This window comes from Bufo bufo, chromosome 5, assembly GCF_905171765.1.
Source record: "Bufo bufo chromosome 5, aBufBuf1.1, whole genome shotgun sequence".
Lineage (NCBI taxonomy): Eukaryota > Metazoa > Chordata > Amphibia > Anura > Bufonidae > Bufo > Bufo bufo.
This window is the reverse complement of record NC_053393.1, coordinates 550296449-550322888: the sequence shown is the minus strand read 5'-3', so window position 1 is coordinate 550322888 and position 26440 is coordinate 550296449. Positions and strand designations below refer to the sequence as shown.

The 26440-nt window shown below is 49.6% G+C and overlaps 1 protein-coding gene across 4 annotated transcripts in view; it reads right to left on the bottom strand.

The window, feature by feature from the left end:
• Positions 1-10498: 10498 nt before the first annotated feature.
• The window catches only part of NBEAL2 (neurobeachin like 2), a 92863-nt gene continuing 76921 nt past the window's right edge, over positions 10499-26440 (bottom strand). For all 4 annotated transcript variants that reach the window (XM_040431437.1, XM_040431438.1, XM_040431440.1 and 1 more), the window contains 23 exons: positions 25695-25852; positions 25495-25619; positions 25300-25417; positions 24736-24893; positions 24315-24448; positions 22531-22638; positions 22165-22260; positions 21159-21283; positions 20600-20740; positions 20385-20515; positions 17877-17986; positions 17681-17798; positions 17480-17577; positions 16356-16472; positions 16146-16235; positions 15961-16070; positions 15607-15779; positions 15395-15489; positions 15193-15309; positions 14259-14420; positions 14003-14151; positions 13573-13708; positions 10499-11956 (listed from right to left, as the gene is read on the bottom strand). In XM_040431437.1, coding sequence (XP_040287371.1) covers positions 11855-11956; positions 13573-13708; positions 14003-14151; positions 14259-14420; positions 15193-15309; positions 15395-15489; positions 15607-15779; positions 15961-16070; positions 16146-16235; positions 16356-16472; positions 17480-17577; positions 17681-17798; positions 17877-17986; positions 20385-20515; positions 20600-20740; positions 21159-21283; positions 22165-22260; positions 22531-22638; positions 24315-24448; positions 24736-24893; positions 25300-25417; positions 25495-25619; positions 25695-25852 — 2871 coding nt within the window. In that variant the 3' untranslated portion in view covers positions 10499-11854. The remainder of the gene's footprint in view (positions 11957-13572; positions 13709-14002; positions 14152-14258; positions 14421-15192; positions 15310-15394; positions 15490-15606; positions 15780-15960; positions 16071-16145; positions 16236-16355; positions 16473-17479; positions 17578-17680; positions 17799-17876; positions 17987-20384; positions 20516-20599; positions 20741-21158; positions 21284-22164; positions 22261-22530; positions 22639-24314; positions 24449-24735; positions 24894-25299; positions 25418-25494; positions 25620-25694; positions 25853-26440) is intronic.

Here is a 26440-nt window from a genome sequence, read left to right as displayed (position 1 = left end):
TCCAGAGGGTAGAGAGGAACAGCATGGCACCTCCAGAGGGTAGAGAGGAACAGCATGGCACCTCCAGAGGGTAGAGAGGAACAGCATGAGGCCCCCAGAGGGTAGAGAGGAACAGCATGGCACCTCCAGAGGGTAGAGAGGAACAGCATGGCACCTCCAGAGGGTAGAGAGGAACAGCATGGCACCCCCAGAGGGTAGAGAGGAACAGCATGAGGCCCCCAGAGGGTAGAGAGGAACAGCATGGCACCTCCAGAGGGTAGAGAGGAACAGCATGGCACCTCCAGAGGGCAGAGAGGAACAGCATGGCACCTCCAGAGGGTAGAGAGGAACAGCATGACACCCCCAGAGGGTAGAGAGGAACAGCATGAGGCCCCCAGAGGGTAGAGAGGAACAGCATGAGGCCCCCAGAGGGTAGAGAGGAACAGCATGGCACCTCCAGAGGGTAGAGAGGAACAGCATGGCACCCCCAGAGGATAGAGAGTAACAGCATGACACCCCCAGTGGGTAGAGAGGAACAGCATGGCACCCCCAGAGGGTAGAGAGGAACAGCATGTGCAGTACGCAGCCCTGCAGGGTGAGCGAATGTGAGGTCACCGGGGTAGTTAGCAAACCGAGGGTTGCTCTTGGTACTCACAGTTTTTATATACCCTGGGCAGGCGTACAGCATTGATGGAGAGGCTGGCACATGGATCCTCTGGGGCACTCTCTGTGTATAGGAACCAGGCCAGGTGGTAGGTGAGGTGCCCTGGGTGTTGTAGGTTTAGTGTGCCTGTGGCAAGATCCCTTAAAGTTTGTGACGCCAGTGCCGGTAACGGTGGCACACCGATTTGTTGTAGGAATAACTGAGGTACACAAAGTTGCAGTGAACCAGAACTTCTTTTTACTGAACAGTTCAACTATGTACAGTCTTCAGTTAGTTCCATATGTATAATGTTGAATAACAGGCAGGCTTTATATAAATGGCAGGCAAAGTCTTTGCAAGATACTCAGAGGGAATAACACTTACAGATCAGGCTGCACTTTTCCTCAGATCCTGTCTGTCTTCCTCCAAGGCCCATATGCCCTATTGCTGGCTTTATCTTTGGGTAGAGAAACCTTCCTCTGGTATATATCCTTTTGCTGTAAATATCCTTCTGCCCTTCAGCTTTCTATTGGGCTGGGTGAAAATGGCTCTGCTCTGTACTTTTAAAGGTGCTTATATATCTTCAGGAGGGAACCTCTTCTCCTGGAAGCAAGCTAGGAGCCTGGGCTATCTAGCTGCATGTCAGAAGCTGCTTCCCAGCTATCTTCTGGTTAAAGTGCACACTGGCTTCTGACTACACTCAACTCCCTCCCTGAACAGGACCTGACTATATATACTAGGGGGTTCCCTAGCTCCCTCTACTGCCTAGGAGGAGGAACTACACCCCTAACAGGCCTGGTACACAGGAGAAAACATGACATTATACATTACAATGCAATATAAAATACCATAACCATGTTCCACAGGAGGTGGAGAACAACGTGACCCAATTGACCCTTGAGTAGTGCCCACCCTTACGTAGTGGGACACTACACATGGCACCCCCAGAGGGTAGAGAGGAACAGCATGGCACCCCCAGAGGATAGAGTGTAACAGCATGACACCCCCAGGGGGTAGAGAGGAACAGCATGACACCCCCAGAGGGTAGAGAGGAACAGCATGGCACCTCCAGAGGGTAGAGAGGAACAGCATGGCACCTCCAGAGGGCAGAGAGGAACAGCATGGCACCCGCAGAGGGTAGAGAGGAACAGCATGGCACCTCCAGAGGGCAGAGAGGAACAGCATGGCACCCGCAGAGGGTAGAGAGGAACAGCATGAGGCCCCCAGAGGGTAGAGAGGAACAGCATGGCACCTCCAGAGGGTAGAGAGGAACAGCATGGCACCCCCAGAGGATAGAGAGTAACAGCATGACACCCCCAGTGGGTAGAGAGGAACAGCATGGCACCCCCAGAGGGTAGAGAGGAACAGCTTGGCACCTCCAGAGGGTAGAGAGGAACAGCATGACACCCCCAGTGGGTAGAGAGGAACAGCATGGCACCCCCAGAGGGTAGAGAGGAACAGCATGTGCAGTACGCAGCCCTGCAGGGTGAGCGAATGTGAGGTCACCGGGGTAGTTAGCAAACCGAGGGTTGCTCTTGGTACTCACAGTTTTTATATACCCTGGGCAGGCGTACAGCATTGATGGAGAGGCTGGCACATGGATCCTCTGGGGCACTCTCTGTGTATAGGAACCAGGCCAGGTGGTAGGTGAGGTGCCCTGGGTGTTGTAGGTTTAGTGTGCCTGTGGCAAGATCCCTTAAAGTTTGTGACGCCAGTGCCGGTAACGGTGGCACACCGATTTGTTGTAGGAATAACTGAGGTACACAAAGTTGCAGTGAACCAGAACTTCTTTTTACTGAACAGTTCAACTATGTACAGTCTTCAGTTAGTTCCATATGTATAATGTTGAATAACAGGCAGGCTTTATATAAATGGCAGGCAAAGTCTTTGCAAGATACTCAGAGGGAATAACACTTACAGATCAGGCTGCACTTTTCCTCAGATCCTGTCTGTCTTCCTCCAAGGCCCATATGCCCTATTGCTGGCTTTATCTTTGGGTAGAGAAACCTTCCTCTGGTATATATCCTTTTGCTGTAAATATCCTTCTGCCCTTCAGCTTTCTATTGGGCTGGGTGAAAATGGCTCTGCTCTGTACTTTTAAAGGTGCTTATATATCTTCAGGAGGGAACCTCTTCTCCTGGAAGCAAGCTAGGAGCCTGGGCTATCTAGCTGCATGTCAGAAGCTGCTTCCCAGCTATCTTCTGGTTAAAGTGCACACTGGCTTCTGACTACACTCAACTCCCTCCCTGAACAGGACCTGACTATATATACTAGGGGGTTCCCTAGCTCCCTCTACTGCCTAGGAGGAGGAACTACACCCCTAACAGGCCTGGTACACAGGAGAAAACATGACATTATACATTACAATGCAATATAAAATACCATAACCATGTTCCACAGGAGGTGGAGAACAACGTGACCCAATTGACCCTTGAGTAGTGCCCACCCTTACGTAGTGGGACACTACACATGGCACCCCCAGAGGGTAGAGAGGAACAGCATGGCACCCCCAGAGGGTAGAGAGGAACAGCATGACACCCCCAGAGGGTAGAGAGGAACAGCATGGCACCCCCAGAGGGTAGAGAGGAACAGCATGGCACCCCCAGAGGGTAGAGAGGAACAGCATGGCACCCCCAGAGGGTAGAGAGGAACAGCATGGCACCTCCAGAGGCTAGAAAGGAACACCATGATGCCCCCAGAGGGTAGAGAGGAACAGCATGGCACCTCCAGAGGCTAGAGAGGAACAGCATGACGCCCCCAGAGGATAGAGAGGAACAGCATGGCACCCCCAGAGGGTAGAGAGGAACAGCATGGCACCTCCAGAGGCTAGAGAGGAACAGCATGACGCCCCCAGAGGATAGAGAGGAACAGCATGGCACCCCCAGAGGGTAGAGAGGAACAGCATGGCACCTCCAGAGGGTAGAGAGGAACAGCATGGCACCTCCAGAGGGTAGAGAGGAACAGCATGGCACCCCCAGAGGATAGAGAGGAACAGCATGGCACCCCGAGAGGCTAGAGAGGAACAGCATGGCACCCCCAGAGGGTAGAGAGGAACAGCATGGCACCCCCAGAGGATAGAGAGGAACAGCATGGCACCCCCAGAGGGTAGAGAGGAACAGCATGGCACCCCCAGAGGGTAGAGAGGAACAGCATGGCACCTCCAGAGGGTAGAGAGGAACAGCATGGCACCCCCAGAGGGTAGAGAGGAACAGCATGGCACCCCCAGAGGGTAGAGAGGAACAGCATGGCACCTCCAGAGGCTAGAAAGGAACACCATGATGCCCCCAGAGGGTAGAGAGGAACAGCATGGCACCTCCAGAGGCTAGAGAGGAACAGCATGACGCCCCCAGAGGATAGAGAGGAACAGCATGGCACCCCCAGAGGGTAGAGAGGAACAGCATGGCACCTCCAGAGGCTAGAGAGGAACAGCATGACGCCCCCAGAGGATAGAGAGGAACAGCATGGCACCTCCAGAGGGTAGAGAGGAACAGCATGGCACCTCCAGAGGGTAGAGAGGAACAGCATGACGCCCCCAGAGGATAGAGAGGAACAGCATGGCACCCCGAGAGGCTAGAGAGGAACAGCATGGCACCCCCAGAGGGTAGAGAGGAACAGCATGGCACCCCCAGAGGGTAGAGAGGAACAGCATGGCACCCCCAGAGGATAGAGAGGAACAGCATGGCACCCCCAGAGGGTAGAGAGGAACAGCATGGCACCCCCAGAGGGTAGAGAGGAACAGCATGGCACCTCCAGAGGGTAGAGAGGAACAGCATGGCACCCCCAGAGGGTAGAGAGGAACAGCATGGCACCTCCAGAGGGTAGAGAGGAACAGCATGGCGCCTCCAGAGGGTAGAGAGGAACAGCATGGCACCTCCAGAGGGTAGAGAGGAACAGCATGGCACCTCCAGAGGGTAGAGAAGAACAGCATGGCACCCCCAGAGGATAGAGAGGAACAGCATGGCACCCCGAGAGGCTAGAGAGGAACAGCATGGCACCCCCAGAGGGTAGAGAGGAACAGCATGGCACCCCCAGAGGGTAGAGAGGAACAGCATGGCACCCCCAGAGGGTAGAGAGGAACAGCATGGCACCTCCAGAGGGTAGAGAGGAACAGCATGATGCCCCCAGAGGGTAGAGAGGAACAGCATGGCACCTCCAGAGGCTAGAGAGGAACAGCATGGCACCTCCAGAGGCTAGAGAGGAACAGCATGGCACCTCCAGAGGGTAGAGAGGAACAGCATGGCACCCCCAGAGGGTAGAGAGGAACAGCATGGCACCTCCAGAGGGTAGAGAGGAACAGCATGGCACCTCCAGAGGGTAGAGAAGAACAGCATGGCACCTCCAGAGGGTAGAGAGGAACAGCATGGCACCCCCAGAGGGTAGAGAGGAACAGCATGGCACCCCCAGAGGGTAGAGAGGAACAGCTTGGCACCTCCAGAGGGTAAAGAGGAACAGCATGGCACCCCTTCAGTTTTTGGGGTGACATTAGCCCTGACTTTCTTCCGGGCTCCAGTGGGGTGACGAAGGCGAGAAGGAATTACAGACCCTGGGGAATGTGCGAGGCATGAAGCAGAGACGGGGAGAGGCCTGGGTGGGGGGCGGCAGGATGCGTCTGGACCCCGACTCTCCGGATGATTTGTCCACTTGTTTGGATTTCACTTTATGGAATGTTTATATGGGAACAGCCAGAGATGTTCCTGACCACCCACACCCATAAATAACCCCCACAGCAGCCCTGGGGCGAGACTGCACCCCCCACCCCCAGTCAATGACCAGAACTTCCATCACAGAGTATTCTATACACTGATACACTGTAACAAACCCCCAGCTATGAGGCACGTTAGGCCCATATAGCGAGCAGTGACAGAATTTTGTCTTTCAGGTCGGGTGGACGTCCCGGGAATAAAAGTCTGTAGCACAGGAGGCATTTACCATGAACTGGGAGACATATGTGAGGCACATGCAAAGATGACGGAGCAGCAGATGTGTGCAGTCTCCCCCTACTGGTGACATGCGGTGTTACTGTTAAGGCCCTTGTAATGCCCCAGGGCCTGAGATCAAAGAGAACATGAAAGGCTCAGAACAAGGCTCCAGACTCTGATTAAAAAATGTCTCTGATTGTCTCCTAACGAGAGACACATTGCCCCCTCCCCCGCCTCAGTGAGGCAGGGTGACCGGTCCTGGGGAATGGACGTCACCCCGGAACCACAGATCTCCCCTAGAGAAGGCGGATGAGAGGATGAGCCCCTGGTTATCACCCCCTCCCTCCTCCCGCAGATGTGCGTTAGCTGTATACGCTTGCGTGAAACCTCCACATTTTGGGTCTTTCCCCCCTCCCCCTATTCCCTGGGTGTCACTACAAGGTGTCATATGCAGCTGCCCCCACATCCCATCCCCTCTCGCAGCACGCACAGCCACAAACAGCTGCAGCTGCATCCCCCTCCTCTCTCCTACGAGCTACTGGATCGCTGCAGATATATTTTCCGGCGCTGAGGAGTTTTGGCACAGAAAGGGGTGAGGAAGATGAAAGCTGACCCCTTCCTCTAATATTGAGACCCCCTCACCTTCATCTGGGGTCTTGCTCTGCTGAAGTGGTATTAATGCAAGAGGCTGGTGATGGCCTTCAGGGGCTGGCTAATACAAGACATAGTCATAAGCAGGGGCGTAACCATCACGGACACAGAGGGTGCGACCGGGCCCGGCGGGGGAGGGGGTGCAGCACTGCGCACTCACAGTTAGTAACTTACGCCCCGCCTCGACCCATCTGGCGCTGCTTTCTGGCTTTCTGGCGCTGCGGTGATCCAGACCCGTGACCTCGCGGGCTGACGGGATGACGCAAGCCCGCGATGCACGCCCGGAAGACGGCGGGAGCGGAGCAGTCTCAGAGTAGGTCCTTTTTTTTTTTTGTATGTGTAAATGTGCACACACCGCTGCATTCATAACTCACAGGGGGGCACCTGGCAGTGCGGCACAGTGACACGTCAGCACGGCACTGGCATGGCAGCAAATCTTTCACAAGGGCCCGGCCCGGGGGCAAAATCATGAAATATATGGCAAAACGCAAAAAATGAAGAAACTTTTTTTAAATATATACAGAGAGGGCAAAAAATTTAATATATGCACAGGGGACAAATGGAATATATACAGTGAGAGTTTTTCACATTTTAATGGAGTACCTTTACATGTGGAGTACCTTTACATGTGGAGTACCTTTACATGTGGAGTACCTTTACATGTGGAGTACCCTCCGCTGATGCTGCCAGAGTTTTTATTTTCTTGAAAGACCCCTCGTCTGCCCCGCTGTGATCCCCCAAAGTTTTGGCGCCCAATATGTTAATACCGAGCATCGGTACAGACCTATAGTGGCCGGGGGCCCCAATTCAAAGTTTGCCCTGGGGCCCATAGAACTCTAGTTACGCCACTGGTCATAAGAGACGGCTCATTGCCCGTATTGTGAACCGCAAATGGCTGGTCCGCAATATACCGGCACTGGCCGTGTGCACTCCGTGCTGCGGATGCGAACCCACTCACTTTAATGGGTCCACGATCCGTAACATACAGTTAAAGATAAGACCTGTTCTATCTTGCCGTATTTTGCAGATCACGGACCCATTCTAATCAACCGGTCAGCACCGCAACATGGGATTCACATGGCCGATGCCCGTGCATTGCGGGTACAGAGCCCTTATGGACTCATGAAGGAGCAGTAATATGCATAGACACAATAGAAAGGACGGAATTGGTCTACACTGCCCCCTGGTGGATGAAGGGGTAATGCGGTTTATACCTTGCTATTAATGGTTGTATACTGCCCCCTAGTGCCTAATACTGTTTAGATAGTTGGATGGGTCTAAACCACAGCTTCTCAAACTATTTATTTTGGGGTTGGTGCACCTTGGGGGCAGTAGGGGCAATTATATTAATGTCAGGTGGTGGGTGATGGTTCGAGGACATTGGACAAATGAGGTTAGTGGCTAAATGGGGGTTTAGCTATAAAGTAAGGCCCCTTTCACATGGGAGAGTTTTCCGCGCGGGTGCAATGCGTGAGGTGAACGCATTGCACCCGCACTGAATCCGGACCCATTCACTTCAATGGGGCTGTTCAGATGAGCGGTGATTTTCACACATCACTTGTGCATTGCGTAAAAATCGCAGCATGTTCTATATTCTGCGTTTTTCACGCAACGCAGGCCCCATGAAAATCGCATAGCAAGTGCGGATGCGGTGTGATTTTCACGCATGGTTGCTAAGAGATGATGTTAGTAAATTGATAAAAGTCAATTTACTGAATTATTTTCACTTATAAGGCTACTTTCACACTAGCGTTCGGAGCGGATCCGTCTGATGTTTCATCAGACGGATCCGCTCCGATAATGCAGGCGTTCGCATCCGTTCAGAACGGATGCGTCTGCATTAAAACTTAGAAAATTTTCTAAGTGTGAAAGTTGTCTGAGCGGATCCGTTCAGACTTTACATTGAAAGTCAATGGGGAACGGATCCGCTTGAAGATTGAGCCATTTAGTGTCATCTTCAAGTGGATCCGTCCCCATTGACTTCCATTATGAGTCTGGACGGATCCGCTCGCCTCCGCACGGCCAGGCGGACACCCGAACGCTGCAAGCAGCGTTCAGGTGTCCGCTCACTGAGCGGAGCGGAGGCTGAACGCTGGCAGGCGGATGCATTCTGAGCGGATCCGCCTCCACTGAGAATGCATTGGGGCCAGACGGATGCGTTCGGGGCCGCTCGTGAGCCCCTTCAAACGGTGCGCACGAGCGGACACCCGAACGCTAGTGTGAAAGTAGCCTAACATGGTTATAAAAAAATAATAGCATTCTTAATACAGAATGCATAGTACATTGAGGGGTTAAAAAAAATTAACTCACCTCATCCTCTTGTTCGCATGTCTTCTTTCATCATCTTTCAGGACCTGCAAAAGGACCTTTGATGACGTAATCTTCATTCAGCAGGACCTGTGCTTACGTCGCTGTGGTGAGCGTAATTACATCAAAGGTCCTTTTGATGCCGGCTGCGCGAACAAGTGGATCAGGTGAGTTAATTTTTTTTTATTTTTTAACCCCTAATGACACATTTTAGTAAACATTCTGTATTAAGAATGCTATTATTTTTCCTTATTAACCATGTTATAAGGGAAAATAATAAAATGAATAGAACACGTAACCCAAACCCGAACTTCAGTAAAGAAATCCAGGTTCGAGTCTGGGTATCACATTCAGTTTTTTCAGTTTTTTCTCACGTGCGTGCAAAACGTATTGCAATGCACACGCAACGCATCTGGAGCAAATCCGGAACGCCCGTGTTAAAGAGGCCTGGAAATTAAGGGAAGAGGCTTGGTAGTGAGGGGGGTCAGGACAGTTAGGGGGATATAGACCTTGTGGACTATGGTTAGGAGCTGTTTTTAGGACAGGGACACGTGTGGTGTAAGTACAGTAGTGGGCACGTCACACAGGCCATACTGCTGTCACAAGCTTCTTCCTCCTCCAGACCTCGCCACAGGTATTTATGTCCCTCTTTCCCATCACAAGTCGAAGAAGTGAACTCAACCCTTCCCCACCCCATGGTAAAGGCACAGGGCATGATGGGAGTAGTAGTTTAGTAACAGCTGGAGATCACAGGCATAAAACACAGGACACAGGATGTATATAGAATTTTTTTTTTTTTTTAAAACACAATCTTTATCGTCCACATTACAGCTACAGGTCAGGAACTGTGCCAACAGATTCAAGTTTAAGGCAAGATTCATTCATTCATTCATTGTGCTTGATCTTTGCAAGAAACAGGAGGGGGTTCCCCCAGTTACCTCCAGAGTGAGGAAGCGGTGACCCCCAATATACCAAATGAAAAACGCACTTAAGAAGTCCATGATGGCCACCGAGCTCAGACAGGAAGCACTGGCCCATTGGTCCCTATTGTGCATGTGATTGGGGGAGGCGTCCCCAATATCAGAAGGAACAAGATAATGAACACCATACAGAAGCAATGCGCCTCCGTGGTACAGAAATGTAACATGTGCGAAGTAACGGTTATATCGCCTCTAATGTCCAATAAGAGGCCAAGGAGCCCCAAGCACAATGCGGTACCAGAAATCCTATAATTACTGACCTCTTTATAGTCTCCACACCTTCTGAAACTGGGGTACAGGAGTGGGCACAACAACCGGGCCATTAACAAGATGTCTTCAACTGTCTCAATATTTAAGCTGCACCCACAAAAGAAATAGTGCACGACCTTCATGATTACCAATTATAAGTGGGACAGCGAGGAGAGGAATCTGCACAACTTTAATAAAATAATTTGTACCGTGCAAAATTACAGGGACTGTACCCCAAACAAGCAGGTGACATAACCTTGAGCATTAGTACCCAACAGATTTATCAGTCAGTAGTCATTGTAGTCACCGTTTAATGGAATGCTAAGCGTGGCGTGTGTGCAGCCCCCATTGCGGTCCCCTCTGTGTATCAACTATAAGGCCATACACTGAAGTAACGATTCAGATCTATGAGCAGAATGAGCTACAGTAACAGAGGAATTCACCTCAGATTACCCACCGGCCTCAGGATTCACAAACTATAATCACTGGGAAGGGGGAGCAATCAGAAAGTTTGGGGAAACATTCCAGTCGTGGGCGTAGTAAAGCCAAAATACTGTATGATCCCTCCTTCACCACCAGCAAGGCCTGACATCAATGACTGCACCCATGCCATTCATATAGGGCAAGAACGGGGTTACAAGACCATCTCAGTATAAGGTAGGGGTATTACCCCATCATATATAAGGTTACAGTACATAAGGGTTAAAAGTTCTAGCTCATCACTTTTCATATAGGAACCAGTCTTCCTGCCAGTTGCCCAGTTTATTTTATTTTTTATAGGAAACTTTTATAATTTTTGCCCTCAACTTTTTAAATCAATGAAACGCTTATTGCACAAGGAGTAGAAAAGAGATCTATAAAAAAAATATATATATACTACGAGGGTGATCATCGTAACATTACAGGATCGGCGTCATATCCTCCCTAAATTCAGAAAGAAATGTCCTGCATCAGGATTCAAAAATGTTTCAAAAATCTTATTAATAAAATTCCCAAAATTCTCATCCCCACACCAAAAAAAAACATAGGCAATTTTCCCTGGAATAAGACCTGGTACATACAATATGAGATCCACCCATAACAAGCCATATAGTCTTGATATGCACATATATACTCCGTTGGACATATATAAAATCAGTAGAAAACTGCAACAGTTGAATCACATAGAAACATGAATTTTGGGAAATTAGTGCAAAAAGAAGTAAAGACCCTAGAAACCAGAGCCCATAACCCACCACAGAGCAGTAGTCACCGTACAGAATACAAATCTTTCACATCTTGGGCCCAGATCAGTGACCTACAACCACAGTCTTAAATGACACGAAAGCCATGAAACCTGCACAATAAGCCGTAAACAATTAAATGAACCCCACCCACAGCGCCCTCCCCTGCCCAGCGCATTGCACGTCCTGCCCTCTGGTCCATAAAGAGCAAAAAAATCTCATATTTGGGGGGGACACAAAAATCTTGGAACGAATCTCAGTAACAGGAAGGAAATGCTGTAACGTGCTCAGAATGCAGCGAAATGCGTGAGCTCAGCAGGAAAGAGACCGTAACGTGTCGCAGCGACCAGCGCCGGACCAGGAGAAGACATAGATCCAGGGGATTAAGTGCAATGTCCGCTCCGTCCTTCCGTAAAATCCGTTACAGTGTTTACTACAAAAGTCAATAAAAATATAGGAGCTTGATAAAACGGCAGCAGAATGCGGATGTGGCGCCCCCTGAAGTCCACAGAGCAGCGGCAGTGACCTCGTCCTCATTGGCGTGCGGCTCTTGTGTCAGCCACGCCCGATAGTAAAACGTAGAAATCTGACTCTTTCTTATCTTCATTATATATAACCCAAGACACACAAACTGCCACTTCCCCTTTAAGGCAGCCAGTCTGCAAGAAGGTGCAAGTGGTCTCCACACGGAGTGATTGGATCTCATGTTATTGCTTGTAGGAAGGAGAAGACCTGGACATGATCCAGATATCGGCCATTATAATTGTGGCAGAAAATGGATGTCACGTCCAACCAAGAAGGTTCCACATCCGACTTCCAGGACAAGAACCAGGGCGTCGTTTCTCGTCAAGACAGGGTTCCTGTCAGGCACTTGAGGTCTTCACATCATCACTCAGTCTTTTCTCACTTGGATTCACTTGGTCTGTACTCAGTCTCTCCAGAAGACACTTGTGAAATGCGTCGAGTGGAGCCCCAGAGTTTCCTGGTGAATTGTCCTGTCCTCACCTACAAAAGAAAGGCTCAAGTTCATGAGCAACTTAATTGTACAAACGCATATACTGTGTTATACTCCAGAGCTGCACTCACTATACTGCTGGTGCAGTCACTGTGTACATACATTACTTATCCTGTACTGATCCTGAGTTACATCCTGTATTATACTCCAGAGCTGCACTCACTATTCTGCTGGTGCAGTCACTGTGTACATACATTACTTATCCTGTACTGATCCTGAGTTACATCCTGTATTATACTCCAGAGCTGCACTCACTATTCTGCTGGTGCAGTCACTGTGTACATATATTACTTATCCTGCACTGATCCTGAGTTACATCCTGTATAATAATCCAGAGCTGCACTCACTATTCTGCTGGTGCAGTCACTGTGTACATACATTACTTATCCTGTACTGATCCTGAGTTACATCCTGTATTATACTCCAGAGCTGCACTCACTATTCTGCTGGTGCAGTCACTGTGTACATACATTACTAATCCTGTACTGATCCTGAGTTACATCCTGTATTATACTCCAGAGCTGCACTCACTATTCTGCTGGTGCAGTCACTGTGTACATTACATTACTTATCCTGTACTGATCCTGAGTTACATCCTGTATTATACTCCAGAGCTGCACTCACTATTCTGCTGGTGCAATCACTGTGTACATACATTACTAATCCTGTACTGATCCTGAGTTACATCCTGTATTATACTCCAGAGCTGCACTCACTATTCTGCTGGTGCAGTCACTGTGTACATTACATTACTTATCCTGTACTGATCCTGAGTTACATCCTGTATTATACTCCAGAGCTGCACTCACTATTCTGCTGGTGCAGTCACTGTGTACATACATTACTTATCCTGTACTGATCCTGAGTTACATCCTGTATTATACTCCAGAGCTGCACTCACTATTCTGCTGGTGCAGTCACTGTGTACATACATTACTTATCCTGTACTGATCCTGAGTTACATTCTGTATTATACTCCAGAGCTGCACTCACTATTCTGCTGGTGCAATCACTGTGTACATACATTACTAATCCTGTACTGATCCTGAGTTACATCCTGTATTATACTCCAGAGCTGCACTCACTATTCTGCTGGTGCAGTCACTGTGTACATTACATTACTTATCCTGTACTGATCCTGAGTTACATCCTGTATTATACTCCAGAGCTGCACTCACTATTCTGCTGGTGCAGTCACTGTGTACATACATTACTTATCCTGTACTGATCCTGAGTTACATCCTGTATTATACTCGAGAGCTGCACTCACTATTCTGCTGGTGCAGTCACTGTGTACATACATTACTTATCCTGTACTGATCCTGAGTTACATCCTGTATTATACTCCAGAGCTGCACTCACTATTCTGCTGGTGGAGTCACTGTGTACATACATTACTTATCCTGTACTGATCCTGAGTTACATCCTGTATTATACTCCAGAGCTGCACTCACTATTCTGCTGGTGCAGTCACTGTGTACATACATTACTTATCCTGTACTGGTCCTGAGTTACATCCTGTATTATACTCCAGAGCTGCACTCACTATTCTGCTGGTGGAGTCAGTTATGTAATGCAGTAATATACACTTTCAGTACGTCCTGACCTCCAGGGGTTGTCCAGCTCCCACCACAATCAGTTTTCCGTCGTCCAGGCCCACTAAGATGTGGCTGTTTTCTTTGGTCACGGACACACAGTGCACAGGAACCTTCATCGGCAGTGGATTGACCGCCAGGCCAAGGCTGCAGAGATAGAACAATTCCATTAATGTGCACATCTACAAATATATTTATGTTATCAGTCATGTCTGATACTGTAGTCCTATCCAGAGCTGCATTCATAAATCTGCTAACCACCAACGGGAATCAGTCAGGACTACACCGACAGACATGCTTCTTCTAATCATTACATCTTCTGCCATGCATCAAATAGTGAGGATGCAGCAAAACGTAGCTTAGGGTGTGACTAGAGTACAAGACATAAATAAATGATCCTGATGGTGTGTGACCAGTCTTGGGCGTGGCAGTGCTTCTCACCTCCGCAGGTCCCGAATCTGCAGAGAGCACTGCATGGTGCCGAGGACCACGTAGTCTTGGGTGACGCACAGGGCGGAGGCCTGCTCCTCCAGGCACACAGAGGACAGGTGCTTCCCATTGACGGAGTAGAGGTGCAGCACAAACTTATCCTAAAAACCACAAGATGTTAGCGATACATGGGGGGGGGTATCACATTGTAGAAAAAAACAGGAGTCTGGGAAAGCTGGGTGCAAGGTCACACGAGGAGGGTCCTCACCTTCAGGGAGCTCCTGCCTTCAATCGTGCTCTGGAAGACTATCTGCCCCTCCAGGCCAACAGCCAGGTGGGTGATGGTCAGGGGCAGAGAGCTCTCACAGGGGGGCTTAATACACCTCATGAACTGCCCCCGCCGGATAGTGTGCACTAGGACCACCCCGTCCTGCAGGAAGACAATGTTACAATTCACAATCGTTTACATCAACATTCCTGCAACTTTTTAACAGACTTTATTTGCACAACCTCCTCTTGCTGTCAGTGACTAGAAACATTCATCTTCACATCCAGAAGCTGAAAACTTATTCTGATCCAACACTTCTCACAGCTGAGGGTTTGCTACAGTTGTATGTAGTCTCCAGTTAAACTTTCTGGACTCCAAACTGATAGACTATAAGGGAAAGGAAGGAGATATGCGATGCAGATGTGTTCAGCTCACAGGGGATTGTCTAGACTGGAAACATTGTAACAAACCCTCAGGTACGAGATATATTAGGTCAGGATGGGGTTTCAGGCTCTGGAGGTAAATAAGAAAGTCTCTATTCACTGACAGAAAACAGAGAATTTCTTCAAAAATCGACTTATGTGATGATCAATTTTTCCATTGTATCCCCAGCCCTCCAGCTGCTGTGAAACTACAACTCCCAGCATGCACACTTGCTCAGTTGTACTCTGAACTCCTATAGAAGTGAGAGGCGCATGCTGGGAGTTGTAGTGCTGGAGGTCGCTGACACGTGTTCTATAGGCTGTCAGGTGAGACATAAGACCGGATGTTCCTTTCCAGTCACAGAATGGTGGCACACATGATACAACAGAACTGCGGACTCCAGCTATGGTGACACTACATCTCCCAGCAAGCCCTGACCAACAAACACTGCTGGGAGTTGTAATTCCCCCAGAGCTGGAGGCTACTGCAAAAGAATGAGGAAGACTCCAACCTTAGAACCGGTGACGGCCATGTCCAGCTCCGTGCTGATGGCCACGCACGTCACTTCGTCGTTATGACCGTACAAGACCTGCACAGGCTTCGGAGACAATCCTGAGGAAAGACCACCCTAGGCGGAAAAGAAAAAAAAAACACATTGTCAACGTACCGCACCCCATAATGCAGTCCAAGAGGAGAAGAACGAGGTGTCTCACCTGCTGCAGAACCTCCCAGATCATGCAGGTCGTATCCCGAGAGCCAGAAATGAGGTAAATCCCACACAGGTCCAGAGCCACGCACGTCACCACATCTGCCCCCAAAACAGAGATGGATACAGGTCAGACTCACTAGGATATGGAGGGGCCCCAATGTTCTCAAACACATGATCCCATAGAGATGTGATGGTCCTGTACAAGGAAGGTCATACCAATGTGCCGGATGATGTGGCCAATGACCTTCCCCCTGCTCAGGGCGGTGACCCGCAGGCTGTTGTCCCAGTGTCCACCGCTGAACAGAAGCTTTGCGTCATGAGACACGACCAGGATTGAAGAGGACAACTCAGCGCCCTGGGCAAAGGGGCCACAGAGGAAGCGATGTGTCCTAGGCAAAAAGAGACCGCCATCAGCTGGTATACAGTGCTAGGCTAAGGGTAGGGGGCAAGGACCAAACCAACCAGTGGATGGGCTTATGGCTGGACGGGACGTGCCCTTGAAGGCTTCACTCCAGGACCTCTATTCACTTTAGCTTGCGGTGCCATGTGGGGGTTCAAGGAGATACTCACTTGGCGTTGGAGACGGTGGGGTCCTTTGTGAAGCTGAAGTAATTGGAGAAGTTCTTGTCGTAGGGCAGCCAGCCGTGAGTGCCCAGAAGACCATTTGCACTAACTGTAACCTGCAAGACGAGAGGGAAGGGGCGTCATCAATGCAACGAGAGTCTGCAGGTCTGACGTCCACATTGATGACCTACCAGCACATCTGGAGACCCCTGAGTCATGAAGGAATGAGCCTGGTTTTTGGGGACCACAGCCTGCACCAAAGGGACTCCTTCCATCATAGCCTATGGGGTGGAAACATGGAATTATCGATGAATTCTTCGTCATCATATGACACCCCTTCCCATAACACTGCCGAATGTGACGGTGCCCGACCGCAAATCCCGAGCCCCTCTGTCTTTCACCTCCACAAAGAACGACTTCAGCTCAGATAACTTCTCAAACAGATTGGGCGAGTACGTGTCCATCCTGGAGAGTCTCCTGGCGGCATTCTCAGCGGACAGACGTGGCGGGTGAGGTTCCTACAGGAAACACGAAAGCTTCTATGTAAAAAAGCATTGACCAGTGTATTAGGGGTCCATTCACACGTCCGCAAATGGGTCCGCATCTGTTACGCAATATCGGGAACGGGTGCGGACCCATTTATTCTCTATGGGGCCGGAAGAGATGTGCAGAGCACACTATGTGCTCTCCGCATCCGCATTTCCGGAGCATGGCCCCGAACATCCGGGCTGCAGCTCCGCAAAAAAATAGAACATGTCCTATTCTTGTCCGCACCTGCGGACAAAAATAGGCAGTTCTATGGGGGGTGCCGGCCGGGTGTATTGCGGATCCGCAATTTGCAGATCCACAATACACTACGGATGTGTGAATGGACCTTTAACCGTGTATTTTCTGCCTCTTAAAACTATTACATATAATGCAGCGGAATGTTAGAATTTTTTTGTGTTTTGTACTACATCATGTCTTATGCTCCGGTTACACCCAAAGCTGCACTCTGTTCTGCTGGTTTCTCGCCAGTTCTCAGGCTGCAGGACCTCAAATCTCTCCCCTGCCCCGTTATGGGCCAAAGTTTGTACAGAGATGGATTACTTAATCTTTACAAATGTGTAAAAAGATACAGGGTCGGGGGATGGGGGGGGGGGGGGGGGTGTCCATCTGTACAGCAGAATTGTGAATGCAGCTCTGGATGTAACTGGAGTATAAATCAGTAGTATATAAAGACTCTGCAGCTCACAGCTCTGATCAGTGACTCCAGCTGGATTGCCCACTGGAGTCTAAAGTAGTCTTATCAGAGGCTGCTGCTTTATTTCTCCCCCATTCTTTACACTGCAGTCCTGCTTATTTAGATTAGCTACTGGGCAGGTCACGTGGAGATGATTTCCAGTACGGTAAATGGAAAGCAACTAAACAAGATCAGAAAACTGCAGCACACCAAGGGGAGCAGCCTCAATAAAAGGGAGGGGCCTGGAGAGCAGATTTAAGACGTTCGCATACAACAACAGCCATATACCGTGTATATATATACCTTGAGAAGCTGGCAGGGGGTCTGCCCAAAGTTACCGATGATCCCCTCCAATGCCTTCCTCTCCAACTCATCCGCAATGGCATCCAGGTCTACTACACCTGCACAAGGAGAGAGATGGTGAGATCTGGGGGGCTGCAGAAAGCATCACAGGACATCAACATCACCGCACCCTCGGACCACCCCCCCCCCTCATCCTCTCACCTTCATATGTGCAATAATAAAACACGTTTAGCGCCTCGACGGCTGCGTCTCCCCTCTGCTTGTAGCCGAAGATCAGATCGATCCATTCATGGAGATGCGCAGAAACGTACTCCGATTCCTGGCAGAGGACACACCCGTTATTACGCTGCCCGCTACGACACAAATGTGGTGAAGACGTCACACAGCGAGGACCTACCAGCGCCTGCCTGTGCTTGTGAATGAAGTCCTCCCGTGACGAGGCCCAGCGCGGCAGCATAACGTCAGCCACCTTACCATTGGAGATCTGGAGACAACCGAGGTCGAACCCTAGAAGAAGCCAAGGGGTTACCAGATATTCGGACTCCCCCTGGGTGATCTCCTGCCGCTCCCGAGATGCACACTGACCCCTCCCCTGAATCCCACACTGACCCCTCCCCTGTATAACGCAATGAATCTTAAAGTTTTTTTTTTGGGAAAGATAAAAATGAAAATACTGAAAAAACACATTCTTATAAATAAACTCTTAAACCCCTTTAATTATTTATAATGGCTCGTTTAGGGGATATTCAGTGGAGGAGATAAAATGGCGGCTCTTAGATTTAGGATAATAAAATCCGTCCTTCTCATGACACTGCAGGGCGGCCTGTGTGAGAAAGCCGAGCACAGAGCCCTATGTAAAGTCTGCCGGTCTCAGCAGTGTGAAGCGTACTCAGAGGCTGAAGGGTAGGTATGAGGAGCATCTTCAGAAAACACCTCAGCCTCTGAGTACGGGATAAGGTAAAGTCCTTGCTGAAGCACCAGGACACAGCGGAGCAGATATCTCAGCCGTCATCTGCACATAATATACAGCTTCACAGCGCTGAGACCAGCAGACTTTACATAGGGCTCTGTGCTCTGCTTTCTCACACCGGCCATCCGGCAGTGTCACGAGAAGGACGGATTTTCTGATCATAAATCTAAGAGCTGCCATTTTATCTCCTTCACTGAATGTCCCCTAAACGAGCCATTATAAATAATTAAAGGCATTTAAGAGTTTATTTATAAGAACGTGTTTTTTCAGTATTTTCATTTTTATCTTTCCCGGAGAACCCCCTTAGGCCGAAAGCACACGGCCGTGTTCCGCGGCCGAGAGCGGTCCGTGGTCTGCCGGCCTGGATTCCTGCTGACAGCAGGAACGCACGGAGTCATTGGTTGCTATGACGCCGTGCGCTTCATGCCGCCGCTGCTGTACAGTAATACACTCGTATAGATCATACGAGTGTATTACTGTACAGCGGCGGCGGCATGAAGCGCACGGCGTCATAGCAACCAATGACTCCGTGCGCTCCTGCTCTGGACAGGAATCCAGCCCGGCATACCACGGACCGCTCTCGGCCGCGGAACATGGCCGTGTGCATTCAGCCTTAAAGGGTTTCTGTCAGTAGAAGTTTCACTATTAAACTATTAGCGATGTACTAATGTCAGCTGCACCTAACTCTGCTATTCTTGTGATTATTCATGCCCCTGTTACTGCAGAACTCTTAGGCCCCTTGCAGACGAGCGTGTCCGGATAAGGTCCGGATGCGTTGCGGCAAACCCACGCGAGTAGGTACCCAATTGCAGTCAGTTTTGACTGCGATCGCGTTCCGTTGTTCAGTTTTTATCGCGCAGGTGCAATGTGTTTTGTACGTGCGTGATAAAAAACTGACTGTGGTACCCAGACCCGAACTTCTTCACAGAAGTTCAGATTTGGGTTCAAGGTTGTGTAGATTGTATTATTTCCCCTTTTAACATGGTTATAAGGGAACATAATAGCATTTTGAAAACAGAATGCATAGTACAATAGGGCTGGAGGGGTTAATACAGAATGCATAGTACAATAGGGCTGGAGGGGTTAAAAAAAAATAAAAAAATAAATGTAACTCACCTTAATCCACTTGTTCGCGCAGCCGGCATCTCTTCTGTCTTCTTTGAGGAATAGGACCTTTGATGACATCACTACGCTCATCACATGGTCCATCACATGATCTTTTACCATGGTGATAGATCATGTGACAGACTATTTGATGAGCGCAGTGACGTCATCACAGGTCCTTTTCCTGTGCACAGCAAAGATGAAGACAGAAGAGAAGCCGGGGTGCGCGAACAAGTGGATTAAGGTGAGTTAAATTTTTATTTTTATTTTTTTTTAACCCCTCCAGCGCTATTGTACTATGCATTCTGTATTAGGAATGCTATTATTTTCCCTTATAACCATGTTATAAGGGAAAATAATAATGATCGGGACCCCATCCCGATCGTCTCCTAGCAACCGTGCGTGAAAATCGCACCGCATCCGCACTTGCTTGCATCATCCCCCACCCAGAGTCAGGCACTGAAACAACCTCCAAAGCCACCCCCCGCCTAGTGTCAGAGACACTGACCCCTTCCCTGGGTTACACACTGACCCCTCCCCCGCCTAGTGTCAGAGACACTGACCCCTTCCCTGGGTTACACACTGACCCCTCCCCTGCCCAGAGTCAGACACCGAACCCCTCCCGAGTCCCATACTGACTCCTCCCCTGAATCGTACAGGGTCACATTTTTGCATCTATACTACCATACCCCCTCCCCCACAGAGCCTACATCTTCACCGAACCCTATGGTGATAGGGCCTGGGTGTAATGCAAACCCGAACATGTAACCATTACAGTCCCCGAGCGCCCCTCCCCCAGCTGTGCATCAGTGACGCCCCTCCCCCGCCTACCGTTTTCATTCTCCAGGAATTCTGGAAAATAGAAAAACTCGGGAATCAGCTCTTTGACATCCACGGGGTTCTCCATGCGGGCCTGCCAGGCGGCGGGGATAGAGTGAAACTGCCGATCGGAGCAATCAAACCTGACAAGGGGAAAATAGGAATGAGCATGAACTACGCAAATGTCTCCTGTAATACGGCAGGACACGCGCCGGCCCCTCCCCCACCTGCCGCTCTGCAGCTGAATGTGCAGCGTAGTGAAGGGCTCCACGCGGATCATGTAGTGCATGACTCCGGCCGCATTGGAGTAGTGGGTGCCATAATGGAACTTGTCCACTGTGCCTGTGGGGTCTTCAAAGCTCTCGTACCTGTGGGGAGGAAAAAGAGGAGATGATGCCGGCAGCCAGCTCACTTCCACAATCTGTCCTACAGATTGTCAGCTCACGTGGCCAGTGTCTGGACTTATACTGTGTCTTATTGATCCCCCCCGTCTGCAGGGAAACTACAGCGCCAACCCTCAGGCTATAGACAGAACTATACAGATGTTGTCCCTAGGTGGCGCCATACTTCAGCAGAGCATTACACTGATCAGCGGCCTTACAGGGCTGAAGACGCTGATCACAGGTAACGTCACTGTGAGCATTCATTAGTAATGGTGGTGGGCCCAACCTGCTGCAAGGACAGTGCAAAAGTCTCCACGGGGGCGCGTCACTTATCAGATTAGGTATTCCCCTGCACCTAATGACTGCACTTGCAGCAATGATGGGGGTTCTACTCACGACTTACTTCTCTTTTACCTCCCGTGCATGGCGCTCATTCACCACCCCGATGGGTTTGGAGAGGTCGCGGAAAACTTCCGGGTTATTCAGGTCCAGGGTTTCAGAAACGTAATCTCTCAAAATCCAAGGAAACTGGAAAACATGAAACGGAGAGAAGACCCTTGTAACATATCCTCTTCTCCAATCACATCCAAAGCTGCATTTGAAGTACTGCCAATACTCCCAATGAAATGGAGAAGACCCTTAGGTAGCATATCCTCTTCTCAATCACACCCACAGCTGGATTCAGTATACTGCTGGCTCCAATTAAACAGAGAAGAGACCCTTATGTTCCATCCTCTTCTCCAATCACATCCAAAGCTACATCTCTTGCAGGATACAAGATCTTGCTGTCCCCTGTTGGGTCAGAACCTGCTGTAGTGCATGGTGGGAGATGTAGTGTCTACACGAGCAGAGCAGTGATTTAATCCATTAGGCCTCTTTCACACGAGCGTGACGGATTGTCTCCGGATGCGTTCAGTGAAACTCGCACCATTTTGCAAGCAAGTTCGGTCACTTCGGTCTGCGATTGCGTTCAGTTGGTCATTTTTTTTCCACGCGGGTGCAATGTGTTTTGATGCGTTTTTTATACTAGCGTGAAAAAAACCTGAAGGTTTACAAACAACATCTCTTAGCAACCATCAGTGAAAAACGCATCGCACCCGCACTTTCTCGCGGATGCAATGCGTTTTTCACTGAAGTTCCATTCACTTCTATGGGGCCGGGGCTGCGTGAAAAACTCAGAAAACAGAATATGCTGCGATTTTCACGCAACGCAGAACTGATGTACACAGACCCATTGAAATGAATGTCAGGATTCAGTGCGGGTGCTATGAGTTCACGTCACGCATTGCACCCGAGCGGAAAACTCGCTCGTGTGAAAGGGGCCTTAGGGGTGAGTCTGCTGACAGATTCATCCAGCAGAATTATGAATGCAGCTCTGCAGATTGTATGCCAGGTCCCACTGCACTCACCACTGGATACTGCGAGAGGTCGTTGTATGTTCTCCCGGCGATCGTATTCAGCTGCATAAGGTACTCGAAGTTAGAAATCTCCCTCCACACCCATTTCTGCAGAGAGAAGGACATGTCAGGAGGTCAGGGGTTAATCACCGTACAAGGACAGCACTCCTGGTTGCAAAACAAAGCACACAGGGAGCCATTGCCCACAGAGGGGCCTATAGACACAGCATGAAAGTCCATTCCGACCATTTTGTTTTCACATTTTGCAAATTGTCCCAGCAGCAAAAGGGTTAACAATTTATGAATGACTTGACAGGTTCATAGCAAAGTGGACGGGGTCCCCGATGTCCACTACCGTCTGGCTCCTGTGCCATGTACCTGGGTCAGCCCTAAGGTCTGGAGCAGCTCCTGTGGAGAACGTCTACCCAAGAGAAACTGGTTGGGGGGGTTCAAGCCCAGGATTCGGGAATACACCACATTTCTGGCCTGAAAAAGGAACGGAAGGGAACACAGAATAAAAGTGGGATGCAGAGTAAAATCATGCAGGAGTGAGCTATCCCTAGTGGTGACTGTATATTCTACATATAGCGAGCTCCCTCTAGTGGTGGCTGTATAATCTGTATGTAGTGAGCTCCCCCTAGTGGTGGCTGTATAATCTGTATGTAGTAAACTCTCTCTAGTGGTGACTGTATAATCTGTATGTAGTGAGCTCCCTCTAGTGGTAACTGTATACTCTGTATGTAGTGAGCTCCCTCTAGTGGTGGCTGTATAATCTGTATGTAGTAAACTCTCTCTAGTGGTGACTGTATAATCTGTATGTAGTGAGCTCCCTCTAGTGGTGGCTGTATAATCTGTATGTAGTGAGCTCCCTCTAGTGGTGGCTGTATAATCTGTATGTAGTGAGCTCCCTCTAGTGGTGGCTGTATAATCTGTATGTAGGGAGCTCCCCCTAATGGTGGCTGTATATTCTGTATGTAGTAAACTCTCTCTAGTGGTGACTGTATAATCTGTATGTAGTGAGCTCCCTCTAGTGGTGGCTGTATAATCTGTATGTAGTGAGCTACCTCTAGTGGTGACTGCATAATCTGTATGTAGTGAGCTCCCTCTAGTGGTGGCTGTATAATCTGTATGTAGTGAGCTCCATCTAGTGGTGGCTGTATAATCTGTGTGTAGTGAGCTCCCTCTAGTGGTGATTGTATAATCTGTATGCAGTGAGCTCCCCCTAATGGTGGCCGTATAATCTGTATGTAGTGAGCTCCCCTTAATGGTGGCTGCATAATCTGTATGCAGTGAGCTCCCTCTAGTGGAGGCTGTATAATCTGTATGTAGTGAGCTCCCTCTAGTGGTGGCTGTATAATCTGTGTGTAGTGAGCTCCCCCTAATGGTGGCCGAATAATCTGTATGTAGTGAGCTCCCTCTAATGGTGGCCGTATAATCTGTATGTAGTGAGCTCCCCTTAATGGTGGCTGCATAATCTGTATGTAGTGAGCTCCCTCTAGGGGTGAATATATAGTCTGTATGTAGTGAGCTCTCCCTAGTGGTGGCTGTATATTCTACATATAGCGAGCTCCCCCTAATGGTGGCTGTATAATCTGTATGTAGTGAGCTCCCTCTAGTGGTGGCCGTATAATCTGTATGTAGTGAGCTCCCTCTGGTGGTCGCCGTAAAATCTGTATGTAGTGAGCTCCCCCTAGTGGTGGTTGTATAATCTGTATGTAGTGAGCTCCCTATAGTGGTGACTGTATAATCTGTATGTAGTGAGCTCCCTCTAGTGGTGGCTGTATGATCTGTATGTAGTGAGCTCCCCTAGTGGTGACTGTATAATCTGCATGTAGTGAGCTCCCCCTAGTGGTGGCTCTATAATCTGCATGTAGTGAGCTCTCTCTAGGGGTGGCTGTATAATCTGCATGTAGTGAGCTCCCTCTAGTGGTGGCTGTATGATCTGTATGTAGTGAGCTCCCTCTAGTGGTGACTGTATAATCTGTATGTAGTGAGCTCTCTCTAGTGGTGACTGTATAATCTGTATGTAGTGAGCTCCCTCTAGTGGTGGCTGTATAATCTGTATGTAGTGAGCGCCCTCTAGTGGTGACTGTATAACCTGTATGTAGTGAGCTCCCCCTAGAGGTGAAATCACAGGAAGTCACGAGTGACATCATTATTACCATCTTCTTAAAGTTGATAAAGTAATTGGCTTGGTCGATGAAGAAGAATTCCAGGGCAGATCTCCGGAGATTATACCGCCGCAGGTGAACTTCACGGAGCTGGGAGAGCGGACGCTTAAAGTCATAGCCAATACCTGGAGAGATGAGGAGAAAGCTTTCTATGAGGCTGTGTATTTCAACTTCTCACCTTTTTTCAGGATCCCTGCTTGCTGTCAGTGAATGGATGGTATCCATCCAGCATCATGTCCAGTGGCTACACATGATAAGGCTCTGGAGATCATGTGATTATATCATGTGACCTCTGGACGTGGAGCAGGCAGGATGTCGGCTCCCTCATTTATCATTAGTCGCTGACTTTACATGAGACAATGCTGTCCCTGCAGTTGGCCGCAGAGCTCGCACTCTAACGTGGTGTCTTTACCTTCCTCCGTCTCCTCCTTGTCGCTGGTGAGATCATAGAAGTAGATGTGCTGCGTGGTGACCTCTAGCCGCCCGGGGATGACCGCCACAATGGTGATGAGCTCGCAGTCCTCGGAGATCACCAGCTTCTCCTTCTGGCTCGGCTGCGGGATCTCCACACTGCGGCACAAGAGACGCGGAAATCAGAGGACGCAGCGTACACAGAGGGGGAGGGGACGAGACTAGTGGTACAGACTGGTGCCACTGCTCCTGCCGGCGATTCGTGTGCCCCCCCCAACCCCCCCGGATGTTTTCATCTGCGCACGGGGAGAAGTGCGGGGACCAGGAGAAGCGCGGGGAGCCAGGTAAGTATATTCAGTGTGAGGGGCCTCGCATATGGCATTTTTTAGTCTCGGATAACCCCTTTAATGTTAGGGGGTTTAGATTGAGGGTCAGGGATGATGGGAGTGATACATTTAGTATTTAGTGTTGCAGAGATTAGATTGTGAGTTCCTGGGGTCAGGGATGATGGAGTGATACAGTCAGTGTTAGGGGGATTAGATTGCGAGCTCCTGGGGTCACTCACTGGGAGATATTCTGCAGTTCCTCTTCGGCCAGCTGGTCGTCCTCTTGTTCATTCACTTTCGCCTCCTTGGCCACAGCGAGCGGGAAGGACTCTGCCAGCGCCTGGCTGGAGTCGGCACCTGCAGGAGGAAGCAGGGACCATGTCAGTCCTGATGGTCATGTGACCTGGGGGCAGCGGGCTCACAGAGATCCTCACCTAGGTTGTCGCGGAGGGCGCTGGCCTCGATGTGCGCATCAAACTGGTAATTGGGCACCAGCTTCAGCCTCATCCTGGAGTAGGTCTCAGCGCTGGACAGCTTCCACCTCACCTCCGCAGGGCTCCTGCAAAAGGGGAGACAGGTTACTGGAGACCCCCAACTGTCAGCGGAGATCCTCTGCTAGCCCCAGAGCACTTACTGGTCAGCCCAGGCTCCGCGGGGGGCGGTCAGCAGACGCAGGAGCGATCTCCACTGCCTCAGCACGGCGCTGTGGTTGCTGTTAACCTGCTTCAGGACGCCATTATAGCGCTGGTTCTCCGTGCGGATCCTCTTCAGGACGGGCTCCAGGACCAGCTCCTGTACACAGGACACCCCGACAAACCTCCGTTAACCGGAGCCTTATAAAATTTAGCACTGATTTATAATCATTTTTGTTACTTGTACTGATGCCAAGTTATCTCATGTGTAATACTCCAGTCCCATCCAGAGCTGCAATCATAATTCAGCAGTTTTCCTGAATGGCCTTGTATCCCCCTGATGATCCATCTCTACAGAAGTAGAAAAATTGCAAAGGACGCTCTAAACAATGTCATTTATACAAGACAAAGAGGTGGATGAATACTCACAGACTGCAAATGGCACCCAGTATTGTGACTGAGGCTCTGGAGGTGACTGGAGGATAACACAAGATTCAACAGCAAACTGACACATATTCAAGACTTGGGTAGAATAGCAGGTTTCTATATTAACATATCAAAAAGTGAATTATTAGAACTAAAAAATCCCAAATCTGAACACTCCTGGTGTCCGAAAGGCATAAATCTAAAACCAGTGTCCACACACATCACTTACACTTATGCCACATTCTAGACTGGCTACAGGACTCTATTCAAATACTCGTTCAGAGGAAGCATTAATAGCTCCAGAAAAGCTCAAAAGTCTCTT